The 24,929-nt window shown below is 44.9% G+C and overlaps 2 protein-coding genes and 2 long non-coding RNA genes across 6 annotated transcripts; 2 read left to right on the top strand and 2 right to left on the bottom strand.

Annotated features, from left to right (window-relative positions):
- Positions 1-1,789: 1,789 nt before the first annotated feature.
- LOC119333779 lies at positions 1,790-5,467 on the bottom strand. The gene is made up of 3 exons (XM_037606548.1): positions 4,988-5,467; positions 3,925-4,201; positions 1,790-3,134 (listed from the first exon to the last, which is right to left on the bottom strand). The coding sequence occupies exons 1-3, from the start codon at positions 5,465-5,467 to the stop codon at positions 1,951-1,953; spliced, it is 1,941 nt and encodes a 646-aa protein (XP_037462445.1). The 3' UTR covers positions 1,790-1,950.
- A 6,952-nt stretch (positions 5,468-12,419) lies between these two features.
- LOC119327989 (putative F-box protein At4g21240) lies at positions 12,420-14,685 on the bottom strand. The gene is made up of 2 exons (XM_037601037.1): positions 14,538-14,685; positions 12,420-13,834 (listed from the first exon to the last, which is right to left on the bottom strand). The coding sequence occupies exon 2, from the start codon at positions 13,800-13,802 to the stop codon at positions 12,636-12,638; it is 1,167 nt and encodes a 388-aa protein (XP_037456934.1). The 5' UTR covers positions 13,803-13,834; positions 14,538-14,685; the 3' UTR covers positions 12,420-12,635.
- A 965-nt stretch (positions 14,686-15,650) lies between these two features.
- On the top strand, positions 15,651-24,344 carry LOC119327826. Of its 3 annotated transcripts, none has more exons than XR_005158722.1 (10): positions 15,651-16,042; positions 16,128-16,466; positions 21,766-21,963; positions 22,082-22,198; positions 22,292-22,396; positions 22,487-22,595; positions 22,690-22,949; positions 23,055-23,191; positions 23,281-23,553; positions 23,659-24,344. It is a non-coding gene; the product is annotated as an uncharacterized LOC119327826 (long non-coding RNA). The 3 variants fall into 3 exon arrangements; XR_005158723.1 differs by having other exon boundaries at positions 22,667-22,949; positions 23,055-23,127; XR_005158721.1 differs by having other exon boundaries at positions 22,667-22,949.
- On the top strand, positions 17,420-19,120 carry LOC119327827. The gene is made up of 4 exons (XR_005158724.1): positions 17,420-17,641; positions 18,034-18,096; positions 18,653-18,757; positions 18,959-19,120. It is a non-coding gene; the product is annotated as an uncharacterized LOC119327827 (long non-coding RNA).
- Positions 24,345-24,929: the final 585 nt, after the last annotated feature.

Raw genomic sequence — 24,929 nt, 5'->3', positions numbered from 1 at the left:
CGACCTGGCGGCCAGCCTCGCAGCAGATACTGGCTTGTGTAAACAGTAGTTTTTTTAAGGATACGGGAGCTATTAGAGTTGCTATTAAGACCTGCTGATGCTTGTAGTCAGCTAGGGAATTCACGAATTCCCAAGCAGTGAATCTTGAGTTAATATCCCTGGCTGTTGCAAGGGACAGGTTATCTGCTAAGAAGGTTGGTTGTTGTAACTGCAGAAAACCTGCAATACCTGCAGCGAGTAGCAAGTCAAGGGCTTCTGCTTGAAGAGGAGAGGAGGTGCTTATATAAGCTTGAACCATCCCTTCCAGGAAATTTGGATTTCTTCCAAGAGGCATCAGAGAACACCTTAGTACCTCAAACCAGAAGATCAGGTTTGATGGTGCACCCTTGGGAAGGGAGCATGAAAGACTGCTCCCAGTTTAGAGGCAAAAGCTTATATTATACGGAAAAAACAGTATAATACAATATACTGTTCATGCCTGACATAAATGAGATAAGGACATGCCTGGCATAAAAATACAATATAAACATCTACAAAACCTGAAAAACGTAAGACAATTGCAGTCCGGAGGCAAGATTTTACGAAAAAACAGTTCACAGGGATCACACCAATGAGACAACTCGCTTTGGTCATAATGTTGCTGATCAAATCTGGTAGGTCGATCATAAACGCAACCAGCACTTCATACAAGAAATGAGATGAGGAGCGGTCATCTGTAATGTGGCAAAAGGTGTATATTCTCCACAAAACTGTGATTTCAAAATCTACAGCTGACAGGTCAAATTGCTTATGTTCAAAATTTCAGGAGAAAATGGAAGAGAGAGCAACCTCTGCTACTAAGAAAGAAGCCGAACTCAACTCAAGCATAAGAACCAGATCGGTTTAACAAAAAAAATTAACAATAGCATACTGAAGAAACAGAACTATGATAAGAACCAAACTGCACGACAACACAAGTATCCCTGATACGAAAACATCTCCACACAACAAAGACCAGGACGAACCAGGCGCCACAAGAAATTCTACTTCAGAGTTAAACCAAATTGCATACAGAGCAGCGAATATCAAACTACTAACATGAGCAAAGATCCAAGCTAACCATTCAATGACCAAGAGTCCCTCGACTAACTCCTATTAGCAGAGGGCATATCTCTCTCAGGGCTTGTTTGGGACTGCTCTGATTCGTCAAAATCTGTTTCGTTCCACTAAATTTACTTTGGAGCAGTTTCAAGCTGAAGTTGTAGCACTACCAAAGAGAATGTTTAGCTTCCATCTAGCTCCAGCTTCAAGAATGGAAAATTTGGTGGAAAAGATCTATTTGATTGGTTGAGGGCGAAGAAACAAAGGGGTATCCACTTACTGGTGCCAGTGATGGGTAATTTTCACCCAACTCCAGCTTCTAGAGTTTTTTGGAGCACCCCCCGAGGAGCTTCATAAAAAACTAGGAGTTGCACCCCAGATTCTAGTTTTTTACGGAGCGGCATATCGTGGAGCTATCCCTATTTGGCTTATGTTTTCCGGAGCAGAGTTGAATTTTAAGAAGCAGAGCAGTCCCAAACAGACCCTCACTGTCTTACAAAAGTATCCACTAAAAGAAATTGACTAAGACTGCATCTCTCATGTTTTCTCAGAAAACATGATAGATGGCCTACCAATGCTTCACTAATTCTCTAGTAGCACGAATAATTAGCATTTCAAATTGCAGTCAGTGCCATTCACACTACTTAACAATGAGAAGTGAAAGTAAACGGGGAACAAGTAGCACAGATGTATAGCATAGCTACTCCAACAAAAGGCACCAGATGGTAGTAAAAGTGCGAGCACAGCCATATAAGTTGTTCAGTTCTACTAGTATTATAAAGTAAGAACTAGGACCATATGCTCCTAAAGGATGGACAATCCAAAGGCATTAGTACATGGCAAACTAGAAGTACAAACCACTTTAAAGCCCTAGAAGAATGAAGGCTCCTTATCCAAACCACCTTCTTGCATCTCGCTGTACGGAAGTGGAATCATGCTCTCCTGAAAGTACTGATTAGTGAAGTAAACAGAATATGTTCCCCCTTTAATTTCGTAATATCCCAAAAACTTTCCGTCAATGTCACAGTGCAAAAGATAGTCAGGACCGTCCAATGGATTGTGACAACAGATCAGCAGCTCACGCTGGTTAAGCAGTGACATCTTAGAAATATACTCAAACTGTGGTGATGTCTTCATCGCTAACAAGTTAATCCGGTACTTCAAGGCCCAGGCCTCAGCCTCGTAGTCTTGCATCATCCAAATCTCTATGCTGGCATCATTGGTGCTGCACGAAGCAAGCTTGTCGTCCATCTCCCACAATGACACCTGACGGCCCAACTGGCCAGAACTGCGCATCCACCGGAACTTCTCAGTTACAGTGTCGAACACCATAATGTCCATGGGAGTCTCCATGTCAATTCCTGTTAACCAGTGCAGGCTGCCGCGGTGGTTGACTTGTGAACTATAGCAGGAATCAAAAGCCCCTTCGCGCATACATTTCGACAAACGCGATGACACTGACGGCCGTCTGATCATTCTCGGCTTGTCAGATCCTGCCGAGAGAATGTAGCCACGTTCATGGCCATGCGAGAACCAGAGCACCCGGTATTCTCCAGATGGATGGTGCCGGTAAAAGCCAGCTATGTAGATGCAGGACCCCCCTGCCGATGGAACTCGAGGTTGTGGTAGCGGAGCACATCTGCGAGTGGCTGGATTGCAGATCCAGAAATGGGATGCATCGGACAAGATGAGAAAGCCATCACAGGCCCCCAGGAGATTATGGAACTTAGAGTGTTGAATGATTGGCCAGAGCTTTTGATTGGAGGCTCCGACACCATTGTCACGGAAGACAACGAAGGTGACTCCTTCCTGCCCAGGGATATCCTGGTTGATAACAGGGAGCGACGGCTGGCGTAGGCAGTTGCCGAGCATGAACTTGTCGGTGGAGGTGGCACTGCACCACAACTTGCGGACAGCGCGGCAGCGAAGAACGTCCTTTGGTGGCAACCGGATGAGGATCTCTTCGATGATAATCCACTCGGGGAGGTCGTCGAGGATGGTCCCACGGCTTCTTTTCGTCATGGTGATTGACTGCCGACGGTATTCCATCAGATCTAAAGGAAAGAAAAAAGAGATGGGGATGATTGAGCTTATCCATACCCCTAAATTCAACTTGGCAAACACAGAACAGTAGTATCTGGCACATGTCAAAGAGATAATGTGTGATCCCATAGATTCAAACGGTCTACGGCCGAGTACTACTATGAAGAATCTACTGTATAAGAAAGCAGCCAGGCATGAGACATAAATCAAAACTGTAAATTAGCTAGAGTTCTGCAATTGTCGTCCGAATCCTACATAATAAGCAGAAAATCATGTAGCAGATATGCCAGCAGTTCTCCCATTACGTGATGCAATCACAACAACAGTTCATATGTTTCATATGCCTGTTGAAAAATTAATTACCGTAAAAGGAGAGACGAACATTCGTTTATTTATTCAGCATTCTATTCAAATGTAAAATTATTTACTGCAAGAACACATCAGTAACTGAATACAAGGTTAAAGGAATGAGCAAATGCTTCATATGCTTGGTGTGATCACATCATAGTTCTAGTGACGTCAGATGATATGTCATCGACCAAAGTGTGCGTTGTAATCAAATATCCATGCATTATGCACCAATCAGGTAGCAGAACTTTCAATCCTTGTTGACTAATCTGCAATATTGTCTACATACTGCCCATGTGTTGTGATTGCATCAGGTAATGGGGGTCCCCAAACCAGGGGTCTAGGGACTAATAGTGGCTTCTTTTCTACGGTGTTGCTCATAACTGAAATCTAATATAATTGGTAAAGAAAACAAGGTGAATTTGTGGGGGTTCCTAGTGCAGTTCGTCTTACCAGTACGAGAGCAGTGGGCGCTTCCTCCCGCTCTGCCGCTGTACGCGTCGCCGTCGCGGGGAAGGACGGCGGCGACGCTCCCCGGAGCGGCGCGTACGAGGGCTCGCTCGTCGCCGGCAAATATGGGGATCGGAGGATCTTCTCGCTGCTGCGCCGGCGGGGGGAAGGAGAGTGAGGCGACGAAGGGCCAAGGGCCGCAGTGCGCTGGGGAGGCCCGTGCGAGTGGGTTGCAGGGCCCAAGTGAGTACGATGCTCCAAGCAAAATACAAAGCGTCTTCTAAAAGAAATACAAAGCGTTTCTAAAAAAGCAAAATACAAAGGATTCTCTCTAAAAAAACAAAATACAAAGGAGATCTCGATTTCTTTTACTGATATTACCCAGTGTTTACTAACCATTGCATCATCCCATGAAACCATTAAAAAAGTTACAGTCTTGTGATGTCTTTGGAGCTCCAAAAACGGCTGCTACTGCCATTTCTTCAAAAAAATTCAGGGCAACTTCAACTGTGTACATCAAATCAAATCGAACACATCAAACATTTGTGAACATGTTCAGACATGTCCACGGACAGTGGAAGGGAAGTGGATCATCCAACCGTATGCATCAAATAAGCATCAAATCCAGATAGGAGGTGGGCCAGACGGACCTAGGAGAAAAGACACATTAGCTATAATGACATGTGGTCCAACTGATAGTGGGCTCAGCGAACTGTCCAGACTCCCTCAGAGCAAGTACAATAAGATGATGTAAGCGCATGTCTGGTTTAATAGCACACAGACCCTCCTTGCCTGCTTTTTTCTTCTTAATAGTATGGAAACACTCATATGCCACTAAAATATTGTCCGTAATCATTCTTCCAGGCACAAAAGCACTCTGAGTGGGGCTAATAATATCTGATAAGATTGTCTTCAGTCGAGCAGCTATCATTTTTGATATAACCTTGTAGACCACATTACATAAACTGATTGGTCTGAACTGAGTTACCTTTTCAGGGGAATTAACCTTTGGGATCATTACAATTGCAGTATCATTTCATCCGGGGGGAATGGTACAAGTATTCACCGCCTGCAGGACCTCGTCAGTCAGGTCATCCCCCAGCATAGACCAAAACCTTTTATAAAAGATAGCATGGAGGCCGTCCGGTCCCGGTGCCTTTAAATCACCAATCTCAAAGAGAGCTTTCCGAACATCGTCAGCCGTATAGGGGGCGAGAAGAGCATTATTCATCTCATCAGTCACTTTCCTTCGAACAAGAGAAAGAACCTCCAGGCTCGGTTGGGTAAGTTCAGATGAAAATAAGTTTGAAAAATACCCCTTGATGTGGTCCTTTAAATCAGAATCTTGCAACCAAACACCTGTATCATCCGAAAGCTTTTTAATCTGATTTCTTTTCTTCCTGGCGGTAGCCGCATTGTGGAAGAACGAGGTGTTGCGGAGCCAATTGGCTCGACCACGTTGTAGCCAGTAAATCTCTTCTTGTTCTAGAAGATTTTCAATAAGGACAAGAATCTCTTTCTGGCGCGCTTGAGAGTTCGCACTCATCGGTCCTCTCCGCAGTTTTTCCAATTCTTTTTTTAATTTGTTGATATGCCTTTTCGGACCCTTAAGACCGAGTAGAGTGGCCTTTTTAAAAGGAAATCATGTTAAAACTCAGATTTCAAAAGGAGTGGGTGAACTTAATTATGCAATGTGTATCCACTGTGGAGTATCGGGTTCGCTTCAATGCGGAAGAAACCGAGAGCTTTAAGCCTACTAGAGGACTGAGGCAGGGAGATCCCCTATCTCCCTACTTATTCTTGTTATGTACAGAGGGTCTGACTGCCCTTTTGGCGCACGCGGAGGAAAATGGAAGTATTTCTGGAGTTAAGGTGAGCAGAGATGCACCACCAATTTCCAATCTCCTCTTCGCAGATGATTCTTTGATTCTCATGCGAGCTAATGCCATGAATGCTGAGGCGTTGAAATCAATTTTGGATTCTTATTGTGCCGCTTCGGGGCAGAGGGTGAGTGTTGAAAAATCAAGTATCTTTTTTAGTCCCAATACAAAAGTTGAAGACAAGGGGAAAATTTGTACCATTCTGAATATTTTAACTGAAGCCCTAAATGACAAATATTTGGGTTTGCCTGCCAATGTGGGTATGGACAAAAGTGATTGTTTTCAATTCCTGATAGACCGTATTATTATGAGAATAAGTGGTTGGAAAGAAAAATTATTATCCGCCGGAGGAAAGGAAATTCTCCTCAAATCTGTAGTACAAGCTATCCCCACCTATGCTATGTCTGTCTTTAAAATTCCTAAAATAATTTGCAAAGGAATCATTGACGCGATGGCGCATTTCTGGTGGGGTGACGAGGACAATCAGAAGAGGATGCATTGGATGCCCTGGTGGAAGATGTGTGTCCCTAAAAATCAAGGAGGTATGGGCTTCAGAGATATACATTGTTTCAATTTAGCATTGTTAGCTAAACAAGCGTGGCGTCTTCTAGACAATTCGGATTCCTTATGTGCTACTATATTGAGAGCTAAGTATTTCCCTGATGGTGATTTGGTGAATGCAACTTTAAAAAAAGGCTCCTCCTTCACTTGGCAAAGTATTATGGCAGGAGTAAACTCTCTAAAACATGGTTATATATGGCGAGTTGGAAATGGACAAAATATTGACATTTGGGAAGATGCTTGGATCCCAAATTGTGCAAATAGGAAAATTATTACTCCCAGAGGAGGGCACCTCCTGTCTAGGGTTTCAGATCTTATTGACCCAGTCACAAGTTCTTGGGATGAAGATTTGGTGAGACAAACATTGTGGCCAATTGATGCTCAGAGAGTCATCTCCATCCCGCTTCCGCTGCATAATATGCCAGACTTCATTGCTTGGAGCTACACAAAGAATGGTTTGTTCTCTGTTCGGTCAGCTTATTTGGCAGAATGGAATCAACAACATGGGAGGAAGCTGCGACATACCAACGGTATGGGGAGAATCAATGTTAATCCTATTTGGGGTAAGATCTGCAAATTATCTTGTCCAACAAAGGTCAAAATTTTCATCTGGCGCACACTGCATGTCACTCTACCTTGTCGGGTTAGCTTGCGAATAGACACCTCAAAGTCATGCCCATCTGCCCTGCATGTTCTAGTGCGCCAGAAGATACAAAGCATATGTTGTTTCTTTGTCACAAAGCTAAGGTGGTTTGGCGTAATTTGGGATTGGGTGAGGTGATCAACAAGGCTTGGGTTATGGATCGTGCAGGAGAGGCAGTCCTTGAATTTTTACTTCTTATGCCAGATCATGATGTAGCTATATTGGGCTTCCAGAAGACCCACGAACTAATCGCTATTACCGCTTGGTACTTATGGTGGGAAAGACGTAGGCTGGTCCATGAAAGAAAGTTTCAAGATGCTCAACAAACTTCTATGTGTATCCGTGCCATAGCGGCAAACTTTGTTAATGCTTTCTCTCCAAATGCACTCAGTAAAATAGGGGCATGGACTAGACCTCCAATGGGTTTTGTCAAACTTAATGTGGATGCATCTTTTGATCATGACTTGTTTAAGGGCACGGCTGGTGCTGTTCTCAGAGATGATAAAGGAATCTTCATTGCTGGCGGAAATTGGAAAATTGATTGGTGTGTTGATGCCCTGACAGCAGAAGCTTTGGCTTTAAGGTTCGGACTATCTCTCGCACATAAGGCGGGTTGCAATCGGCTTGTCATTAATTCTGACAATATGAAAGTCATTGATACCATGAAGAATGGAGGACGTTCAGCAGGAGCGGCAGCGGCAGTGTTTGATGATTGTTATTTCTTAGCATGTGATTTTCCTCTTACTAGTTTTGAGCATTGTAATAGGGAAGCGAATAAGGTAGCTTATGAGCTTGCCAGACTAGCTAAATTTTCTAAGACAAGGGAATGGTTTGAGGAGCCTTTGGTCGAAATTGTACAACCTCTAATAGACGATGTAACTGTTATTTCTAATTAATAAAGTTGGTTGTTTTTCAAAAAAAAAAATAAGATGATGTAAGCGGGTTGTAACACTTTAAATAATATATTTTTGCTTAGTTGGATGAGAGAAGAGAAGCCGGCTATAGCACGAGCTTCAATGTCTTTTGTGAGAGAAACATATGGGTCATATATTAATGATAAAGTATACTAGTATGACTAATTATTATATGAGTGGGCTATAAAATTGCTATAAGTGACATGGCAAATTCATATAGCTGTTGGCTATACTATTTAACCATACTCTCAAAGCTTCAACAGATTTGTGTTGGATTTAGCGAATTTCGGTGGTCAGGATATATCACATTTAATGCATTATTTAGATGGCAAAGGATGTCAAGACCACCATGTGGTCTAATATTTAATACTCCCTTCGTTTTATAATGTAGTGCCTATAGATTTTTTTAAAAGTCAAACTTTACATACTTTGACTAAGTTTGTAGAGAAAACTATTTATATCTACAATACCAATAATATATAGTGTGAAACTACATCTTATGATGAATCTAGTGATATATGTTTCGCACTCTATATGTAAATATTTTTCTCCACAAACTTCGTCAAAGTTTGTGAGGTTTGACTTTTCAAAAAATCTACAGACAATACATTATGGAACGGAGGGAGTAGCACTTTGACATATGACGTTGGAGATGCCCTCATGCCAGGCTTTAGGGCAAGTCCAACACGGTGACGTAAATTGTCCGCGCGTTTTCGTTTGGACCGAAACGAACATGCAAATGGATCAGCGTCCGTTTTTTGTCCGCGCGTGATCTTTTTTAAATTCAAATTTAAGCCGGTTTTTCGTCGGCGTGGACACACGCGACGCCCGCCCTGGTTCTTCTCCTTCCTGCTAGTCTGTGGCACATTGGCCATTTTACCCCTATCCCATCAACAGCCAACACACCCGGCCACCCCGCCCTCGTTGTCGCCGATCAGTTCCGGCCAACTGCATGCTGCCCAGGCTGCCGTCCGCACCCAAATGCCTCCCCCAGCAGTACCCCGGACCTGACGGCCACTCTTGCCGGCGTTGGTGAACTGTTTTCGCCGCCGAAGTAGCACCCCACATCCACACCACCCCCTAGCCTCCACTGCTGCCATCAACGCTCCAAACTCGGCTAACTTGCTTGCCGGTCGGGACCACTGTCGCCTCCACGCGCGACTGGCCTGCCTCCTGGTCTAGGAAAGACACAGGGCTCTTCACCGGCCGTCTTCTTCTACCACGCGCGCAAGGTGTTCAGCATTTCGCCCGCCAGATACAAATGCAAATGGCGATGAGTACTTTTTCAACCACTTCCTGTATTTTGTAACTGAGCTAAGTTCAGTGCAATTTGGCACCTTGAGTGCCTTCCCCTTTCCTAAAAAAAATAGAACCAATGAATTGATCGATCGATACTGCTCGGCATTGATCCTTCTTGCTTTCACATGCACATACGAACAAGCTGAACAAGCATATGCGCATTGTGCCTGAGAACCTCAGTGCAGTCCTCCAGCCATCTGCAAGTTGCTCCACAGTACCACAAGTTCAACTGCAGATATTTTTCCACCAAGCTGGTTGCAGACTTCTTGCCTTCCAAATCCTAAGTTACATGACCATAGCCATCATTTCTCCCGCAAAAAATAAAAACCATCATTTCTTATTTCAGACAGAACGAATCGTCCCAGCTCAGTGTTACCCAAGTGCTCGGTACCTCTGATGCCACATTGGATCTCAGATGTAGTACTCCCTCTGTTTCTTTTTACTCCGTATATAAGATTTGTTTAAAGTCAAACTAAGCAAAGTTTGACCAAATTTATATCAAAAAATATCAATATCTCCAATACTAAAATTATACAATATGAAAATTAATTTCATAATGCATCTAATACTATTAGTTTCATATTGTGAATTGATATTTTTTTTAATATAAACTTAGTCAAACATTGCAAAGTTTGACTTTGACAAAAATTTATATGCAACTAAAAAGAAACGCAGGGAGTATGACTACCGAAGTTTCAAACAGACAGATAATGCCAGTGGGCAAGTGGGGGATGAAACATGTCCTGCAATCGTTTTCAGAAACGATAAAAAATACATGGAACCTCAGGGAGTGTTTCAGAATGCTAGTATCCATTAGTCTGGTTGCATCAAGAAAATTGCAGGCACATTTCGGCTAGTCGTAAACCAGGCGGCAAACTGTCGACATGCAAACTAGCACATCTTTCCCGGTCCAGGACCAGGAGAGTAGATGTTCAAGTCGATTCTTGTCACAGAGTAAGAAGAAAACATACAAGTCCAACACTTTCAAAGCTGGGCAGTCCAAACCATGACAGCCTGCAAGAGCAGTTAAAACTTAAACCGAATCACAAACAAGAAACAGCTCTACAGCCTTAGAGCAAAATACCACTGCTTGACAAGCCTTACAGCACACCATAAAGAGTCAAGAATAGGAACCAGATCACTTTATCAAAAGTTTAACACCATACTGAAGAAATAGAACTGTGTTAAGAACCAAACTGCACAACTACGCAAGTATCCCTCATAAAACAAAACATCCTCACACAACATAGACCAGGAGAAAACAGGTGCCACAAGGAATTCTACTTTGGAGTTAAACCAAAATTGCATACAGAGCAGCGAATATCAAACTATTAACCCCAGAAAATATCCAAACTAACCATTCCAACAACTATCTACAAGTCCCACAATTAACTTCTATTGGCAGAGCGCATATCTCCCCCACCGTCTTATAAAAGTATATCCTCTAAAAGAAAACGACTCTCGAAATAGGCTTTCGCCCCGCTATATATATATAGCAACCACACGATACAACTAATGACAGAGAAAGAAAAAGAAACTAATGACAACAGAGTCGGGTCGATGAAAACGATGGTGACCCGCAACCGCTGCGCCCGCCGGAGAATTTCCACCACGCTCCTAGCACTTTGGACCGCCGCATACCAAGCAACACCTTCAGGAAGGAACGCGACGATGTCGACGCTGTTGCCCGGACAGGTCCTAGGGTTTCCCCCGGTACACGGAGGGGCGTGTGGAAGAGGCCGGCGCCCTTCGGGAAGGACCGGTGGCGCCTGCGGGCGTCACTGCGTTGGTGCCGGCCAAGCCGACAGGGATTTCTCCCGTCCGCCACACAACCACAGCCCCGGCCGCTCCGTCGCACTCCACCAATCTTGCCGCCCACCAACATGCGCCACCACGGTCTTTAGATCACCACCGCCGTCTCACCATGGAAAGAGAAGCGAGGCCGACGGATCCGAGAGGGGACAGCCGGGAACAAGGAGCGGCAAACATCAGCAGCCACGCGGGAGGGGACAGCCTCCACCGCCCTTGGCGGTCACCGGCCGGACGCAACAATAGGAGCACACCAGGCCCACGGCCCGGCCGAGCCAGAAAGAACTCGTGAAGCTCTCGTCACCATGCTGCAGTTAGCGCGCCACCGTCTCTGCAACCCCCCGCACGAGCCGCACCTCTGTCCGTCGAAGCCGTCGCACACGACCAAGCGGCGAAGCGAAACCAACGAGGCCGAGAGGAGACAACCGGGAACGATGAGCGGCAGAATCGGCAGCGACGCAGGAGGGGACGACCCCCACCGCCCATGGCGGTCACCGGCCGGACGCACCAAGGAGAGCACACCTGGCCCACGGCCCGGCCGAGCCAGATAGGGCTCGTGAAGCTCCCATCACCGCGCTGCAGTGCGCGTGCCTCCGTCTCCGCAACCCCCCGCACGAGCCGCTCCTCCGTCCGTCGGTGCCGCCGGCCAGGCCCGCCCAGACCCAGATGGGGCCCAAAAGGGCCCAGATCTAGGACAGAAGGGCGCTGCCGCCTGTCGCCGCGCCAGCCCACAGCCAAGTGGTTGCGCCGCCGCCTCCTCACCATCCGGCGCAGCGCTGCCGCCGGAACCACCGCTGCCCGAGGAACACCACCGCACACCCGCGATGGGGAAGGAAGAGCACCCGCAGCACCACCGGAGGACCGAAGCCGGGCCCCCGCGACCACCACGGGGCACAGCCGCCGCGGGCCAAGCCCCCATCCACCGCCGCAGCATCGCAGCGCGCCGCCGACCGGAGAAGGAGCCGCCCCGCCACCGGACCCTGTGCACGCCCGACGCCACCGCCCAGGGAGGGGGGCCCGCGCCCACCAGCACCAAGACGTGGAGGAGAGGTCCCCCGCCGCCAGCCACCGCGAGGGGCTTCGCCCTGGCGGTTCCGGCCAGCGGCTGAGGCGGGAGGAGGAAGGGGAGGGCGCCCGCGGCGGGATCTGGCGCCGCCGCCCGAGCCGCCCGCGGGGGGGACGGCGCGGGGGCAAGGGGGCGTATTGTGTTTATCCCTAAAAGAAAACGACTACAACTGCATCTCTCATATTTTCTTGATGGCACTGTTTTCCTAGAAACCATGCTAGATGGCATGCCAACGCTGCACTAATTCTCTAGTAGCACAAATAATTAGCATTTCAAATTGAAGCCAGTGCCATTCACACTACTTAACAATGGGAAGCGAAAGTAAATGGGGAAGAAGTAGCACAGGTGTATAGCATAGATACTCCAACATATCATGATGACGGTCAAGACAGCACAAAAGGCACCCGCTGGTAGCAAAAGAGCTAGAACAGCCATATGGATTGTTCAGTTCTACTAGTACTATAAAGTAAGAACTAGGACCTTGTGCTCATAAAGGATGGATACTCCAAAGGCATACATGGCAACTAGAATTACAAACCAGCTTATAGCCCTATGAAGAATGGAGGCTCCTTATCCACACCACCTTCTTCTTGCATCTCACAGAACGGAAGTGGAATCATGCTCTCTTGAAAGTACTGATTTGTGAAGTATGTTGAATATGTTCCCTCTTTCATCTCGTAATATCCCAAAAACTTTCCGTCAGTGTCGCAATGCAACAGATAATCAGGACCCACCGATGGAGTGTGACAACAGATCAGCAGCTCACGCTGGTTAAGCAGTGCCATCTTAGAAATATACTTGAACTGTGGTGATGTATTCATCGCTAACAAGTTAATCCGGTACTTCAAGGCCCAGACCTCAGCCTCATAGTCTTGCATCACCCAAATCTCTATGCTGGCATCATTGTCGATGCATGAAGCAAGCTTGTTGTCCATCTCCAACAACGACACCCGACGGCCCAACCGGCCAGGACTGCGCATCCACCGGAACGTCTCAGTAACTGTGTCAAACACCATAATGTCCACGGCAGTCTCCATGTAGATTCCTGTTAACCAGTGCAGGCTGCCGCGGTGGTTGACTTGTGAACTATAGCAGGAATCAAATTCCCCTTGGTGCCAGAATTCCGGCAAACGCGATGACACAGATGGCCGACTGATGATTCTCGGCTTGTCGGATCCAAACCTGAGAACGTAGCCACGAAGGCAGCCACGTGAGAACCAAAGCACCCGGTATTCCCCAGATGGTTGGTGCTGGTAGAATCCAGCTATGTAGATGCGGGGAACCCCTGCCGATGATGATGGAACTCGAGGTTGCGGTAGTATAGCACATTTGCGAGTGGCCGGGTTGCAGATCCAGAAATCAGACTCACTGGACAAGATGAGAAAGCCATCACAGGCGCCCAGGAGATTATGGAACTTAGAGTGCTGGATGATTGGACAGAGCTTTTGATCGGCTCCAACACTTTTGTCACGGAAGACAACGAACCTGACTCCTTCCTGTCCAGGGATATCCTGTCTGATGACAGGGAGCAATGGCTGGCGGCGGCAATTGTCGAGCATGAACTTGTCGGTGGAGGTGGCACTGCGCCACAACTTGCAGACAGCACGACAGCGAAAGAGGTCCTTGGGGGGCAACCAGACGAGGATCTCTTCGATCACAATCCACTCAGGCAGGTCGTCGAGGACGGTCGTGTGGCTTCTTTTCATCATGGTGATTGACTGCCACCGGTGTTCCGTCAAATCTACGGTAAAAAAAAGATGGAGATGATTGAGCTTATCTGTACCCCTAAATTCAACTTGGCAAACACATAACAGTATTTGGCATAAGTCAAAGATATAATGTGACGCTTTATATTCAAATGCTCTATGGCAGAGCACTGCTATGAAGAATCTACCATATAAAAGAGGAGCCAAAATCCACTGGCACGAACCATAACTCAAAAGTGTGAATTGGCTAGAGTTTTACAATTGTCGTCCCGATCCTACATGATAAGCAGAAAATCATGCGGCGTACCATTTCAATGTAACAATATTTACTGCAAAAACATGTCAGTAGAGACTAATGAATAGAAGGTTAAACGAATGAACAAATGTTTCATGTGCTTGTTGTGATCACATCATAGTTCTGGTGACCTCAGTTGAGATGCCATCAAACATTGTGTACTTTGTAATCAAATAGTCGTGCATAATGCACGAATCAGCTAGCAGAAACTCTAATCCCTGTTGACTAATCTGCAATAATGTCTATATCCTGGCCATGTGTTGTGATTGCATCAGGTAATGGGAGAGGAGACAGGGGTTCCGAAACCAGAGGGTCTAGGGACTAATAGTGGCTTCTTTTCTACCAATTTCTGTGTTGCTCATAACTGAAATCTCATATACTAATTGGTAAACAAACAAAAAAAAGGTGAATTTGTGGGGTGTTCCAAGTGCAGTTCGTCTTACCGATAGGAGAGCAGCGGGCGGCTCCTCCCGCTCAGCCGCTGCACGCGTTGCCGTCGAGGGGAAGGACGACGGCGATCCTCCCGAAGCGGAGCGGACGAGGACTCGCTCGCCGCTGACAGATATTGGGAGGGGGCGAGGAGGATCTTCTGCGCCGCCGGGGAGAGGAGGCGACGAATGACCCGGCCAGAAATGATGTTATCGGCGACACGCTATAGGGCCGGAGTGCGCTGGGAAGGCCCGCGTGAGTGAGTGGGCTGGTTACTGTTACATTGGGAAGGGCCCGGCCATTCCAACAACTAATTCCTATTGGCAAAGCACATACCTCTCCCACGTCTTACAAAAGTATATCCACTAAAAGAGAATGACTAAGACTACATTGTTTTCTTAGCAAAAATGGTAGATGGCCTGTCATTGTTGCACACTTGCACTAATTCTCTAGTAGCACAGATTCATCCCACACATTAAGAGCTTAGAAAGTAATTATAATTTCAAGCTGTTGTCAGTGCCATTCACACTGGTTAACAATACAAAGTGAAAGTGAACGGGGAATAAATAGCACATGTATAGCATAGATACTCGAACACATCACGATGACGCTCAAGACAACACAAAAGGCACCAGATGGTAGCAAAAGTGGTACTTAAGTAAAAACTAGGACCATACTCAACACAGTGGTACTTAAGTTAGAACTATCTGTTGTGCTCAAGACAAGCACCACCATATATATATATATATATATATATATATATATATATATATATATATATATATATATATATACCATTCAGTTCTAGAAGTGGTACTTAAGTAAGAACTAGGACAATTGAACATATAAACCACGCTAGAGTACCCGCCATTCTGGGCCATCTGCGTCCGCCGGTCCATCTGGTTCGCTCGATCTACTGCGATGGCACTTTTTATGGTGCTGTTAAAGGCTCACCCGTCTATCCTTCTTTACATTTTTGTTTTGCTTTTGTGTGTATGATTGGTGGACCTCATTTTCCCGCTGGACCCAGCGTTGTAGGGCGTTTCGCCAGCGCCCTGCGTGAGAGAGGAGGGGTCCGAGTGAACGCTCGGTAAAAACCCTTCCTCCTCCTTTACCTCCCTCCCAGCCGCCGCCCCCTCTCCCCCTCTTCCTCATCGTTCTCCCCCGTGACGCCGCTGCCTCTCCTCCTCCTCCTCCACCTGCCATCCGCAGCTCGACAAGGGCGGTCGGGTCGTCGGGGTGAGCAGCGACAGCGACGGGCATCTGTGGTGTGGAGGAGCAGGAGTGGATGAGGATGACTGTTGTGGTGAGAAGAAGCAACGGTGGCAGCGCTCCCGTTGCGGTGGGGTGGGAAGAAGATGGATGAGGCCGGCAATAGGCGACGCCGTTCCTTCCAATATCGAGGATTTGGGGGTTGCGCAGGTTTGGAGCAGCCAACCATGGATTCGCTGTTTGAGTTGTCTCTGCAGCGCATCGGGGCTGGATATCCTCGGCACCAGCGCACCGCCAACATCCCTAGGTATGGCAGTCTTGAGCATCTCTTCATAGCCGAGCCCCTGATCTGCAACAGCCCCTGATTTGCCACATTTTTTTGTGCACACTAGCTGTTTCTGTAAATGTCCAAGGGGAAAGGCGCCAGGCCGCTATCACCAGTGAGGAGAGCTCGCGTTCCCCGTCGATCTCGCGCCTCTGCCGGCCGGAATACGTCCGTGGGGAGGAATGGTGGGGAGGAGCAGCAACGCAGGGTCTCATGGTAGGAAGAAGATGAGGGGAGGCAGCCGCCACCACCGCTCCTCCCCTTCGCGTTTCTCCTCCTCCCGCGTATGATCCATGGCTTCATGGCGGCGACTGGCTCAAGGTGGGGGAACGGTGGCTGGCTGAGGCGGGGGAGCGGCTGACGCGGCGTCGGCAGGGGATGTGTGCATCTTCTTTTGTTTGAAGAGGTGGGCTTTTATTATGGATCTTTACCACAGCATGTACTTCAACTGCTTGTCATTTATCCTAACTAGAATACTAGGCCCGTAAGGGATTCAATTACCTGGTTTTTTTGAACTTTTTTTTACTGCCCTTGTTTGAGCAACACGTGTGCACGGTGGTTTCACTATTGATTTCATCTTTTGCTTGGTGGGGTTATTTAGGCACGTTTGGTTCTGTGCGCCGTTGCCATGACAGGTGTCCTTGTGAGGTTGACTGCCTATTCCATCGATGGACACGTTGCCTTCTGGGCTTTTCTGGTGGGTCTCACATTACCTTGAGCGGTGGTCTTTCAGATATTTTATTGAGTCTCCTCTCGCGCGAAGACTCGAGACGAGTGTGGTGCCACCGGTTGGCCGCCGTATATGCCTATAAAAGGGGTCTTCTCCTTCGTGGCGGTCGCTGCCTCGCCTCCTCGATCGCCTCCTCGCCCTACTGTCCCATCTACCCTAGCCTTTCAACTCCGATCTTTTGTCCGTGTGGAGCTGGTGGCAGGTGTACGGCCAAGGAGACGAAGCAACGGCGGCGTGCCACCGCCACCTCCGATGCACAGCAGCCACGGCACCACCGGCACAAGATTCGCTTGGGGAGCACAGCCGTCGAGCAAGAGAGGCCCATCGGCCATGGCCGACCGGACAGATTAGAGGCGAGGTGGATTCTGCCGGCAAGGCCCTCTTCCTTTTCTCATGTTCTGCGTGATCTGAGGCGGGAGGCGCTGAATCCTTCCCGATTGGCCTTCTTCCTCCTCGATTTGGCCCTTCTTTCCGGCCTCCGCTCATCTCCGGCCTGTTATCGTTTGGTTCCCGTGACCCGTCCACCCATGGAAGACCGCGGCCCTGCATCCTCTGAACGTCGCAGTTCTTCTCCATGAAGATTGTGCCCTTCATAGTCCGACGGGGCTTCGTGCTCTTCCTGCACGAGGAAAATAGCATATGGTGTCGTCCATGGCGTCGTCGCTAACTCTAGCACGTCAGAGATGACGGGCCACCTGACAACGAGCTCAATTGCTCTGAACTTCAGCCTGCATTGCTTGGACCTTTTTATTCAGATGTCCAATTCTTATTTTCTGATGTGTTGTGTGAAGGTTTATGGCGAGGAGAGGAGAAGTGGTCGTTCGGGTTCTGCGAGAATGGCATGTGTGCAGGTAACTCGGAAATTCCGGATTTCGGTATTCTATTTACATCCGAGAGGAGGAGAAGAAGTGTTGCACGGTCATATTTTATTTCAGAGTTAATATTCCATAATTGTATGATGAATTGAACCTGAACATTAAAAGTGGCACTTGCAAAACACAAATTTTCAGTTTTGATTGATACTTTATGAAAGAATATGTTGGCGGACATGGCAATACAGTTTCATATCGAAAACCACTCCAATTGAAGTATCTGTGGTAAGAATATACTAACTGTCTGGGCCTCTGGATGTAGTTAGCCTCATCTGTAATATATTTGCGCTTCATACATATACTAACTAAATGTTGCACGGTTGATCTAAAAAAAAGTAGCACTACTGATCTACTGTATGTAAGTATTGCAGGTTCATGTACACTATTGTTTGATAAATTGGTGGCAAATAGCTGTGTGAGCTTCATTTGGTCAGGTATTTTTTGATATCCTACTTTCATCTGGTATAACTGCATGGGCTATAATTGTTTACTGCATTTTGCATGACATACTTTATTACTGTATCGTATATATTACTTGTATTTTTTGTGTTTTCTTATTGCTTCTTTGCTACTGATTTCGCCACAACAAATTTTATTTTGTTCTCTGGCGTAAAACCTTTACTTGACCTGATTTGTCAAGCTATCCAGCTATTGTCTTATATATTACTCCCTCCGTCCCACAATATAAGAACGTTTTTCACACTAGTGTAGTGTTAAAAACGTTCTTATATTTTGGGACAAAGGGAATATAACACAAAATGCCATGTTAGAATGACCCTTGATTTCATCAGACCCGGATGGTTTTAGTTTGTCATGATGGTTGGCGAAGTAGCTTCTGACCAAGCTATACTATGATGATGAGTAAAGTCAACATTTTTGTTGTTGCAAGGATCACAGAGAAAGAAATTACTATTCAATAGACAGTTGATTGATCTTCTGTAGCATCTTTCTTATAAATTAGTTTTGTTCATAGCCAGTTCCTCTTTCCAGGTTGTTTCGACTGCATGATGCATGAGACATGGATTCCTAAGGATTGTTCAAGTGCATTCAGTGTTAACGGATGGAACACAGATTAGCCTTGGCCACAATGAGCAGGTGAGTCTTATCATCTTGCATCTTCGTTACATCTCATGCATCACTCTCTTTTTTATTTCCTTGTCTCCTCTGATTTCTTAGAAAAGAACCACATGTTGTTACTTGAAAGAGGCAAAGGTCTCAAAGATCTCAAAGTTCCTTCTTCATTTTTGAGGTTGGCAGTCCTAAACTTCACACAAGTATGTTCTCTTGTGTCCACAGAAGGAGTACAATATGGGTGACTGCAGGTACGTCCCCAAGGACACCGCTACGTCACTGTTGAAGGAATCACAGTTGTGCTGGAAGGTCCTGCCTTCCTGCTTGCTGTGTCTGCCTTCTCATCTTATTTTATGATCGTTTATGTGAAGAAGCAGCAGCAACTTGATTTGTTTTCTTGCGTAGTAATATGTGAGCTGCATTTGCAGACATATATGGGTCAAGTCACTCTTTTAGTTAGATGTTGTTAGTGTTTTTCTATCAGACATGGTTCTGCAATGGGGTTGACTACCTAAGGCTCACTCAGATTTTGGACTTGCTTAATAACTGCTTCCTTTCATTAAGATGTGAGGTCCTGATCCCAATGACAGAGCATCATCGCCCTCTGAACTAATGTTCATGCGAGTTCATTGTTTGATTTTGTTGAACCATGCAAGTTCAAAATTTGATGAAGCCATGCAACTGGTTAGATGCATCAACAAAGCATATATTTGCAGTGTTCCGAAGTACCGTGTTCCTTCTTTACTCAATAAAATTTAGTGTTGTATTTGCCTGGTATAAGAAAGATAGCGCAATGCCGACAGATAGAGCTTTATTTGCCGGGTATTAATTTACACACAGCAGGCTGAGGAGAACACAGATGCACAGCCAGCTGCGCGGATTAGCCGATGGAACCAATAACAGGGGAAAGGACGGAAAATAGGAAGGAGATGGTCAGATTGGCAGCTAATCAATTGTTTTTAGGCAGCACTAGAGAATTAATGAATGCATGATGTACAATTTTCTCTGATTTTCTAACAAATGTGAAATGTTGCTCAACTAATATTTCAGATGTAAATTAATATTCAGTCGCAGAAATTGATATATGTACTTCCTTCATTTTCTGCTATCTTTTTCTACTATGTGTTCATGCCTTCAAGTCCAGATAGACAACTTCATAACAATTGTTCTTGCAATTTAGATCTATTTTGTATTTTTTCTACAAATTAATACAATGAAAGTTTACTTGAAAAGATTGTATGAATAGCATAAGCACACTATTATTTTGATGTCTCATCATGCTTTCAAATTCAAAGAGACAACACTATAGCAATTCTGGTCGTCAGGCTCGATTTGTAATTTACTTTAGAACTACTGTATGAGGGTTTTAACTTGACCAGACTGTGCATGAACAGCATATATACACAATATGATCTCTTCTGCTGTCATGTTGAAACAAATTAACATGTACTCCCTCCGTCCGAAAATACTTGTCATCAAAATGGATAAAAAGAGATGTATCTAGAACTAAAATACGTCTAGATACACCCTCTTTTATTTATTATGATGACAAGTATTTCCGGACGGAGGGAGTATATCGTATGTGCGAAATTGTAATACACCCGAAGACCCGTAATCAACATGTGTATATATGAAAAATCATAATACCCCGAAGACCAAGCTGTCTCTGCCCTCTGTGATCGGGAGAAACCAGCAAGCTCCAACTTCTACCCTCTGTCACGATATCACTGAGACAACCCAATAGGCAATTCCACCTCAGCTCCAAATATTGCGTTATAAAGATGAATAACTCTTATCTAATCGTACTTCCCAGTTTCTTTGTATTCACGTTCGTATTATGTACAATTGTCATTAATAAACAATTAGTAATAAACAACCAGGGACAATTGTCTCTCACATCTTGTACAAGGCTACTCAGCTGCACAAGAATGGAATAATCAGCCGCACAAGAACGGAGTAAGACAAGGAAAAGGAATTACAAATACAGAAACAGTAAAAAGCAAGCCTTGTCAAGGCGAACAAGAACCCTCAAAAAAGTTTGTCTTCAATTTTGAAATATTTTGCTAATCTGTCTAGAGTCAGAACATGCACACAACAACAAGTTTAACATTGTCTTCATAGGAAACAAACCACCAAAAACAAGAGCAGAAGAACTAGCTTCATATCTCTATCACTACGTCACAGAAACAAACCCAGCTAGAGGCCAGCTGGAGGATCAACATCTCATGTCTAAGAAAAGCAAAGAGCTTTGCAACTCTGCATCCAGTACTCACTATCACTACGTTTTGTAGATCACTTATGTGCATGTACCAATTAAATGTACCCTTTCCCTGTATGATCTACTTAGTCAGAAATCAAGCCTTTAATCGATTTATCAAATATTACAACAAACTAAATTGCTTCTCAATCCATGTGGCGCGGCGTGCCGCCGCGCACTACCTGCTAGTTTATCCTATTTGCCTGGAGAAATACATGCTGTGGTAAGCCGTAATTGTTAGGCTTGCTCATATGCATCCACAAAAGATGTCTGCTGTTTTTCTTGGTGTACTCTTGAACCAGAGTTATTTTTTATGCTACTCTTGTTCTCCATTCATATTGATTTACTTGCAAGTTGGAGGTTAAATTTTGACATCGGATACCATTCGTATTCCTTCTTAACGAGCCAGCCATTCTTCAGACTGAACTGCTTGACTTATGAAGTGTGCTTATCATATAAATTTTGAACAAAGGGATTATTAAAGTTAGGGCTTTGCTACTTTTTTTACAACACCAAACTCTTCGTAGTTATCATTTCCTGGAAGTATTATTGGGTTAGGACTAGGAACTGTACACCTACAAAGACATATTATCTATATACAGTTAATCTGCTGATAGTGTTAACATCTCTATTCTTTGTTTGAAGGTATTATTTGTTAAGCGAAACACAACGGCCAAAAAGTGTCATCTTATTTTAGATAATACCCTTGTATAATCTGCTTTAATTGTAGGTTCTTCTGCTTGGCTCATTTGCTATTTTTGTGCTTCAAATGCAGAGTGTTCCTGTTCAAGATGGACAAACACCTCCACTGGTGCAGTACTTTGGCACATTGCTTACTCGAGGGAAGCTCAATGCTTACGAATCCCTTGAGTTATCTTGACTTATTGTCAATCAGAACAAGAAGAACCTTTTGGAAAATTGGTTGGCGGAAGACAAGTTGGAGTGCAGTGAAGAGCTTGGAGATCTTGTAAAGGTAAAATTTCGTTCTGCCATGTTTCTTGATTGCATAGAGCCATAAGATATAGCCGTGTTTCTATTAATTTTGTTTACTATTGTGTCTGGAATGTTCTCTCAGTGGTATCTTATTGCAGATGGTAGACAATGATCTGGCGTTAAAAATATACATAAAGGCTATGGCAACCCCTAAAGTCGTCACCGCTTTCGCTGAGAGGAGGGACTTTGACAAGATCCTTATATACTCAAAGCAGGTATAGTGCTTTTGTACTGTTAAATGTTGTTTTTAGTTATCATTGGCTAGCAGTCTATTTTTTTTCCGATCCACTGACTACTTTCTTGCACAGGCACTCGTTGAGTTCTTTGGAACCCTTTCTAAAGAATGGGCATTAGAATGCATGAAGGACCTTCTACTGGTCAACCTGAGAGGAAATCTTCAAATTGTTGTGCAGGTAGCCTGCACAGTTACCTTCTCTTTCTCATTACTGCTCCCCCCACCCCCTCCCCCCTCTATTTGTTCTAATTATCAAATTCATCTGTAGGCCACCAAAGAATCTGTGAGCAGCTTGGAGTTGATGCTTGTATTACACTGTTCGAACAATTTAAATCATACGAGGGGCTCTACTTCTTAGGGTCCTATTTGAGCTGAAGGTACTTATGCCTGATGTAGATAACTTGATATGTTCTGTTTGCCCTTTACTTACTGCGTCACACTTTAATAGTTGACTTCATCACATGGAAACAGCGAGGATCCAGATATCCATTTCAATTATATAGAATCAGCTGCAAGGACTGGACAGATTAAAGAAGTTGAGCGAGTCACAAGAGAGTCTAACTTTTACGATGCTGAGAAGACAAAGAACTTTCTGACGGAAGCAAAACTACCTGATGCCCAACCACTCATAATTGTCTGCGATCGCTTTGGTTTTGTTCCAGATCTTACTCACTATCTGTACACAAACAATATGCTCCGGTATCTCTGTAACTCTCATAAATTTACAGAAGGTATGTAACTCTGTAACTCTCATAAATTTTAGTTTTATTTGAGTATCATTCTTCTAATATGTCGAGTATATGAATGTCTAATTTGCTTTTTTCTCTGTATTGTAGGTGAACCCTGGAAATGCTCCGTTGGTAGTGGGGCAGTTACTTGATGACGAGTGCACGGAAGATTTCATTAAGGGTTTGATTTTATCTGTTCGTTCTCTTCTTCCTGTCGAGCCACTGGTTGATGAATGCGAGAAGAGGTTTGATTGATTGATTCTGAGCCCTTGTCCTGTACACACATGCGCACATGCTTTTTCTTTTGGTCTTATTTGTTTAATATTTTGATCAGGAACCGTCTACGTTTACTTACACAATTTTTGGAGCACTTAGTGAGCGAGGGTAGCCAAGATGTGCATGTCCACAATGCTCTAATAATCATTGACAGCAACAGCAATCCTGAGCATTTCCTTACTACCAACCCGTTCTAGGACTCCCGTGTGGTGGGTAAATACTGTGAAAAGAGGGATCCTACTCTTGCTGTTGTTGCTTACAGACGTGGACAGTGCGATGAAGAACTTGTCAATGTTACCAACAAGAACTTGCTGTTCAAGCTCCAAGCTAGGTATGTAAATTTGTTTTTCCCTTCTGATGCCTTGTCGATATTCCGAATCTTTATATCCATTGGGCGTCTGCTTACATGCTCAAATCGTGTGATTTTAATTTCCAGGTATGTGGTTGAAAGAATGGACGGCGATCTGTGGGATAAAGTTCTACAGCGTGATAACGAATATAGAAGGCAGTTCATTGACCAAGTGGTTTCTACTGCATTGCCCGAAAGCAAGAGTCCTGAGCAAGTTTCTGCTGCTGTTAAGGCTTTCATGACAGCTGACCTCCCTCATGAACCGATCGAACTTCTTGCCTTCAGAATTCCGCGTTCAGTGGAAACTTCAATCTTCAGAATCTGCTCATCTTGATAGCCATCAAGGCGGACTCATCTAGGGTCATGGAGTATGTTAACTGACTAGACAACTTTGATGGTCCTGCCATTGGAGAAGTAGCAGTTGAAGCACAACTATATGAGGAGGCTTTTGCCATATACAAGAAGTTCAACTTAAATGTGCAGGTTGTCGATGTTCTGTTGGATAACATCTGAAGCATAGAAAGGGATGAAGAGTTTGCATTCTGTGTCGAAGAAGATGCTGTCTGGAACCAGGTTGCAGATGCTGTCCGGAACCAGGTTGCCAAGGCCCAGTTGCATGATAAATAACCTTAAGGCCGCTTTCATAACTTTGTATGGATTGTAATGCAGTGCAATATGCATTGCTTTGTATGAAAATGCTAAGTATCAACCTCCGTTGTGTTCAAATTCTTTCGAAGATTTCATTATCAGTCTTTGGACCATTATTGCTTGCACATTTCATGCTTTGAATACGCTTTTTGCGCCAGGGGCGCAACGGGTCATCTATTTATATTTAAAGAAAAGAATGGTTGTACCTTATATTTAAAAAAGAGAATGATTGTACCCTATATTTGCTTCCCATAACCCGATCTCATAAATACTACAACATCAAGAGTGAGAAAATGAATACATGTTGATCCCCTGTTTTCATAACCTGATATTTACATTTAAAGAAACAAGTGATTGTACCTTATGTTTAAAGAAAAGAATGATTGTACCTTATATTTGCTTCAATAACCTGATCTCATAAACGCTGTAACATCAAGAATGAGAAAATGAAATTTGTTTTCTGCTAACAATGCACATACGCCACACCTATTAATCCCTTGTTTTCTTGTTGCCTGACAAATAGTAAAACATGTATACTCTACAGTTTAGGCAAGCTCAAAGCTCAGCCCCTGCTATTCTCAAAGAAATAGTTAAGCCAGCACATATCATTCAGTTACTATGAACATTGTGTATCTCGCTCAAATGTATCTTCTTCACTATCATCAGTCAGCCGCAATGGAAAAAGTCAGGACCCCAACAAAGGACCTTCT

This window comes from Triticum dicoccoides, chromosome 7A (assembly GCF_002162155.2).
Source record: "Triticum dicoccoides isolate Atlit2015 ecotype Zavitan chromosome 7A, WEW_v2.0, whole genome shotgun sequence".
NCBI lineage: Eukaryota > Viridiplantae > Streptophyta > Magnoliopsida > Poales > Poaceae > Triticum > Triticum dicoccoides.
The sequence above is the reverse complement of the archived record's forward strand: the minus strand, read 5'-3'. Positions and strand labels throughout refer to the sequence as shown.

Bases quoted from the DNA above. Each gene is read 5' to 3' on its own strand.
- LOC119327989 (XM_037601037.1), bottom strand. From the start codon at position 13,802: ATGATGAAAAGAAGCCACACGACCGTCCTCGACGACCTGCCTGAGTGG.
- LOC119333779 (XM_037606548.1), bottom strand. From the start codon at position 5,467: ATGAGTGCGAACTCTCAAGCGCGCCAGAAAGAGATTCTTGTCCTTATT. The intron at 4,202-4,987 runs GTGAATACTTGT...TATTTCTTTTAG, and splicing joins CTGACGAGGTCCTGCAGGCG to AAGACGCTTTGTATTTTGCT. The intron at 3,135-3,924 runs GTAAGACGAACT...TCTTTCCTTTAG, and splicing joins CGCCCACTGCTCTCGTACTG to ATCTGATGGAATACCGTCGG.